General features: G+C 40.4%; 2 protein-coding genes across 2 annotated transcripts in view; one reads left to right on the top strand and one right to left on the bottom strand.

Annotated features, from left to right (window-relative positions):
* The window catches only part of LOC125041639, a 1,112-nt gene extending 303 nt beyond the window's left edge, over positions 1–809 (bottom strand). The window contains exons 1-2 of the mRNA XM_047636704.1: positions 327–809; positions 1–163 (exon numbers count right to left, since the gene is read on the bottom strand). The exon at positions 1–163 is cut by the window's left edge and continues 303 nt beyond it. Coding sequence (XP_047492660.1) covers positions 1–163; positions 327–345 — 182 coding nt within the window. The 5' untranslated portion in view covers positions 346–809. The remainder of the gene's footprint in view (positions 164–326) is intronic.
* A 2,283-nt stretch (positions 810–3,092) lies between these two features.
* LOC125041618 (putative glycine-rich cell wall structural protein 1) lies at positions 3,093–4,408 on the top strand. The gene is made up of 3 exons (XM_047636675.1): positions 3,093–3,101; positions 3,424–3,680; positions 3,844–4,408. Exons 1-3 carry the CDS (start codon positions 3,093–3,095, stop codon positions 4,136–4,138), a joined length of 561 nt encoding a protein of 186 aa, XP_047492631.1. The 3' UTR covers positions 4,139–4,408.
* The last annotated feature ends 592 nt before the right edge of the window (positions 4,409–5,000 follow it).

Below are 5,000 nucleotides of genomic sequence, written 5' to 3'. Positions count from 1 at the left end.
ACCTCTCCCGAACTGACCCGATCCTCCTCCTTGACCCTGGCCATACTGGCCCTGACCTCCGGCCGTGATCTGGCCCTCGAAGGACACGGTGGGGTGGTAGCCGTTGCTGTCCACGTAATACTCGACCACCAGGCGGCGTCCGTCGGGAAGCTGCACGTAGTACCTGCGGAAAGGGTTTTGAAAATAAGATGTCATACAAGAACGTTTCGTCTGGTTATGATACGTACTTAGAAGCAGGAGTAAATGGCATGTATACGAAGACCCTCGATTGCATTAGGGAAGCACGTTCCTTTCTCATTTCGGCTTCGCTTCATCAGCTGACTTACTTCCCCTTAGTGTCGTCATTCTCCCTCTGCTCGCCGTGGCCGAAGAAGTTCCCTGAAGGCGCGTCGTTCACATCCCACTGGAAGGCGTACTGGGCGGGCACCGAAGGGTATTGCTCCTGCCCGAACCCAGAGCCCGAGCCGGACCCGGCCAGAGGCAGTCCTTGAACCCCGGGCGTTGGGTACTTGTATCCCTCCTGAGGCGCCGCCCGAACCAGCGCCGCCAGCGAGAAGACTACGACCGCCACCTGTCATGTCGTAAATATTCCATGAAATTAATCTTAGATTAGTTTAAGAGGAGCTACATAAGAAAAACTGAAGTGCTGTAATGCAATGTAACCTACTTTTACAATAGGTGTAAAACTGGTAGTGATAATGTTAGCAATGTATTAAGTTGATCATTGCCAAAATCCTGATTATTCACCAAATCCTAAGAACATAAAATGTTGATTACAGAACATCCTTAAATTGTATCACTTTTTTGTATTCTTCTTTCATCTTTCTTTTTTTATGATTACACCTCAAGTTTAATAAAGAGTAAGTCTCAACTATCTACATGATTTTAATCGTAATCAGCGTCTCACAGTTGAATGCTTTTGGATGTCAAGGATTAGTCCCATGTTTATCACGTACCTTCATGTCCACGTTAGTCATGCTTGGGAGGATCTGCGTTGACTTGGACTCGTGCGGCGGCCTTTATACAGAGCAAGCGAGGGCGGGGTTCGTGTCTCATGGAAAGTCATGCGGTATTTTAGCTTTTCTTTATAAGTGTTCCTGTTGTTGTTTTACAGACTCCGCTGAGCCCTTTTAAATTTAGCTTGAAAAATTATTATTCTTACTTCACGTATGCCTAAAATATATCCTTTGTCGTTTAATTCTGTATTTTCCATCCTAGAGTTCTGTTGCGAAAAAAAAGAAAAAAAAATCAGTATATCAGTTGCTTGAAATAAGGTCGTAAGTACTGTACTATTACGCCAATTGTTCTGGGTTTTTTTTCGAGTACTACCAGCACGATGGTTGCTAAATTAAAAAGGATAAAAAAAACGCAATGCATTTTTGGATCTTCTATACTCTTATGCTTTCAGTCATCAAGGATGAATCAGTAATTTAGTATTTTATTTAATGGGACCAACGGACTCTAGGTTCTATAACATAGGTATTTGCGGCCTCGGATCAAACCATGGAATATATAGATAAATAGATTGATAGGTATGTAGGGAGGTAGGTAGAGATATAGATATAATATATTTACATACACACACACACATACACACACACACACACACACACACACACACATATATATATATATATATATATATATATATATATATATGTATGTATGTATATATATGTATATATATATATATATATATATATATATATATATATATACGTATATATAAAGATGTGTGTGCGTTTGTCTGTGTGCATTTTTGTGTGCAATGCTTTCTATTGCGAAAAAAACATTAAATGCCAACATAATCTTAAATCCGCCGTTGTGAAATTGCTTAGATGCGCAAAATAAATATTAAACTAGTTAACGCATGATCATTAGGTATAAATTTTAAGCCAGCCGTCCCTAATTCTCAAACATAAAGACACCGCAAAGAGAACTAGCGTACTTTTCTCTTCGTTGCCAGAGGGCTGGGTCAAAATTCCCTGAGACATTTAACGAGAATCTGTTTGGCTGGAGAGGATAATCGGAAAGCGAGGGTGGAAAGGGAAATGTAAAAAAATGAATAAAAGTAAGTATAATATATATGAATCTTGGTGTATGGTTAAGAATGAATATTTCCACAAGGTGAAGATAACAATCAGATATTTCGATATTATATCTTTGTAGTATTTCAGGCGATGTTGTAATGCTGAGAGGAAATTAGACGTCTAGAATTGTAGAAGTGATAAATTTATTGAACAAGTCTTGGTGTATGATTAATAACATAAGATATGTAACTTATTTACAACAATTACAACAACTTCACCGCAATTCTTTATGGTTACGCTGTATACAAAGAATACATCTAGAACTCTAGAAAGATTAATCTACACTCAACACCTTTTCAACATTTTTCACAACGAACTCGCTTTTTTTTTTACCTTGGACTTGGGTCTCATCAATACGCCAAGAATAAGCCACTAAGAGCTTCTAAGACCAATGGAATATAACGCGTTTTGGATACTATTTTTTCTTCTTTTTCTTCTTAAATAAGTGCTTGAAAGAGTAGAAATGCGTAATGATGATAGGTTGATGTATATTTTTCTTTTCTTTTTTACATACATACATACATATATAAATACATACATTCATACGTACATACATACATACATACATATATACATACATACATTCATACATACATACATACATACATACATACATGCATACATACATACATGCATACATACATACATACATACATACATACATACATACATGCATGCATACATACATACATACATGCATGCAAACATACATACATACATACATACAAACAAACATATAGACAGATAGATAGAAAGACAGATAGACAGACAGATATAATGGTGATATATACGGAAAGAAATCGTTTTCCGTTTATCGATAAAGAAGGGAAATATATTCACAAGAATGCAGGAAAAGTACAAGAATGCAAATTACTACGGGAACTAAAGCATATATTTTCGTGTGCGTGACGGCCGCCGCCGCGCCCTCGCTGGCAGGCGGGCGTATAAAAGGCGTGGGTGAATTTTCATGGATCACTTCTGCCCAGCATGAACAGCGCGAACATGAAGATAGTTAGTGATCTTATTAGTGGTTCTTGAATATTCTGAATGTACGCGAGTTCTTGGTTTAAGTGGAATAAAATACTTAGTTTGGTTTGCGGTCTTGATTTGTTCTTTAAGAAAGCTGCATGAAAGACTGATCTTTTCAGATGTAATTACTCTCTTTTTTAGACATTCAAAATGATGCAGCCGTTTGAGAGATTATCGGAGATCAAGCAACTAGTTCCATAACTGGAGTACTTACGCTGAGGTTTCGAGGATGTCTATCGATATTGTTCTTTAGGCTTTTACGGTACGAAACGATCTCATAATAAGATTATTTACGCCACGTCAGGTAGCGGTCGCAGTGCTCACGTTGGCGGCGCTGGCTCGGGCGGCGCCTCAGGAGGGATACAAGTACCCAACGCCCGGGGTTCAAGGACTGCCTCTGGCCGGGTCCGGCTCAGGTTCCGGACAGTTCTCTTCTGGGACCGGGCAGCAATACCCTTCCGTGCCCGCCCAGTACGCCTTCCAGTGGGATGTGAACGACGCGCCTTCAGGGAACTTCTTCGGCCACGGCGAGCAGAGGGAGAATGACGACACTAAGGGGAAGTAAGTCAGCTGATGAAGCGAAGCCGAAAGGAGAAAGGAACGTGCTTCCCTAATGCAATCGAGGGTCTTCGTGTACATGTCATTTACTCCTGCTTCTAAGTACGTATCATAACCAGACGAAACGTTCTTGTATGACATCTTATTTTCAAAACCCTTTCCGCAGGTACTACGTGCAGCTTCCCGACGGACGCCGCCTGGTGGTCGAGTATTACGTGGACAGCAACGGCTACCACCCCACCGTGTCCTTCGAGGGCCAGATCACGGCCGGAGGTCAGGGCCAGTATGGCCAGGGTCAAGGAGGAGGATCGGGTCAGTTCGGGAGAGGTCAGGGCGGTGGGCAGGGTCAGGGAGGGTCCGGGGCAGGATCAGGGCAAGGGCAGGGATACCCACCATCCGGTCCGGGTCCAAGCCCTGGCCTTCCGCTGCCTTCTCAGTCCTACGGACAACCTGCCAAATAGATCGCCAAAGAAGTCATGGCAGCACGTTAATAGCAAGATAATTTAGCTTCATTCATTAGCCGATTTTTGCCTTAATTACCTCTTTGTATATTTGGCCGTGTGGATTGTTCTCGACACGGGAATGCATCCTTGTTTTGAGCACTGAGGGAGTTTTTGTATGTTTATCTTTGTTGTTTGTTGAAAATATTGTTGTTAAGATTATGGTGCCTTGAATGCAGAAGAAATTTCCGTGTGGATATGCAATTTACGGTTGAATAAATATACTAAATAAAAAAAGCTGTTAACCCCTTATCAAGGTAAAAAAGACGGGCGTACGTATTTGCATAGTTTTCTGTTTACATATACACATATAGAGAAAGAGGGATTATATTTCGCCTACTAAACCAGTATGTACACAAACACACCGATGAGTAAATATATGTGTTATCGCCAGCCCTATTTCTGGTGATGCTCATGTCGACGACAGGAGAGTGTGGATCCGAAGAGAGTGTTCGATCCCTCCCCACGAAGATTGTAGACTACTCTACGGCCTGCGGCGGGCAATTGCAATGTTTTTCCTTCAAACATTCAAATTGTCCGCAATGGTTATGTGCACACACACATACACTCATATATATATATATATATATATATATATATATATATATATGTGTGTGTGTGTGTGTGTGTGTGTGTGTGTGTGTGTGTGCATATATGCACACCTAGTGTAGATATTAATATAGGCTTATATATACATATATAGATAGATATATACACATATACACACATATATATACATACATACGTTTATATGTGTATATATATACATATATATGTATACATATACATATATATGTATACATATACATACATGCATATATAC

The sequence above is a fragment of the Penaeus chinensis genome, chromosome 31, assembly GCF_019202785.1.
Source record: "Penaeus chinensis breed Huanghai No. 1 chromosome 31, ASM1920278v2, whole genome shotgun sequence".
Lineage (NCBI taxonomy): Eukaryota > Metazoa > Arthropoda > Malacostraca > Decapoda > Penaeidae > Penaeus > Penaeus chinensis.
Note: the sequence above shows the minus strand (reverse complement) of the source record. Positions and strands in the feature narration are given on the sequence as shown.

Coding starts and splice junctions, on each gene's coding strand:
- LOC125041618 (XM_047636675.1), top strand. Junction 3,681..3,843: donor AATGACGACACTAAGGGGAA/GTAAGTCAGCTG, acceptor CCCTTTCCGCAG/GTACTACGTGCAGCTTCCCG.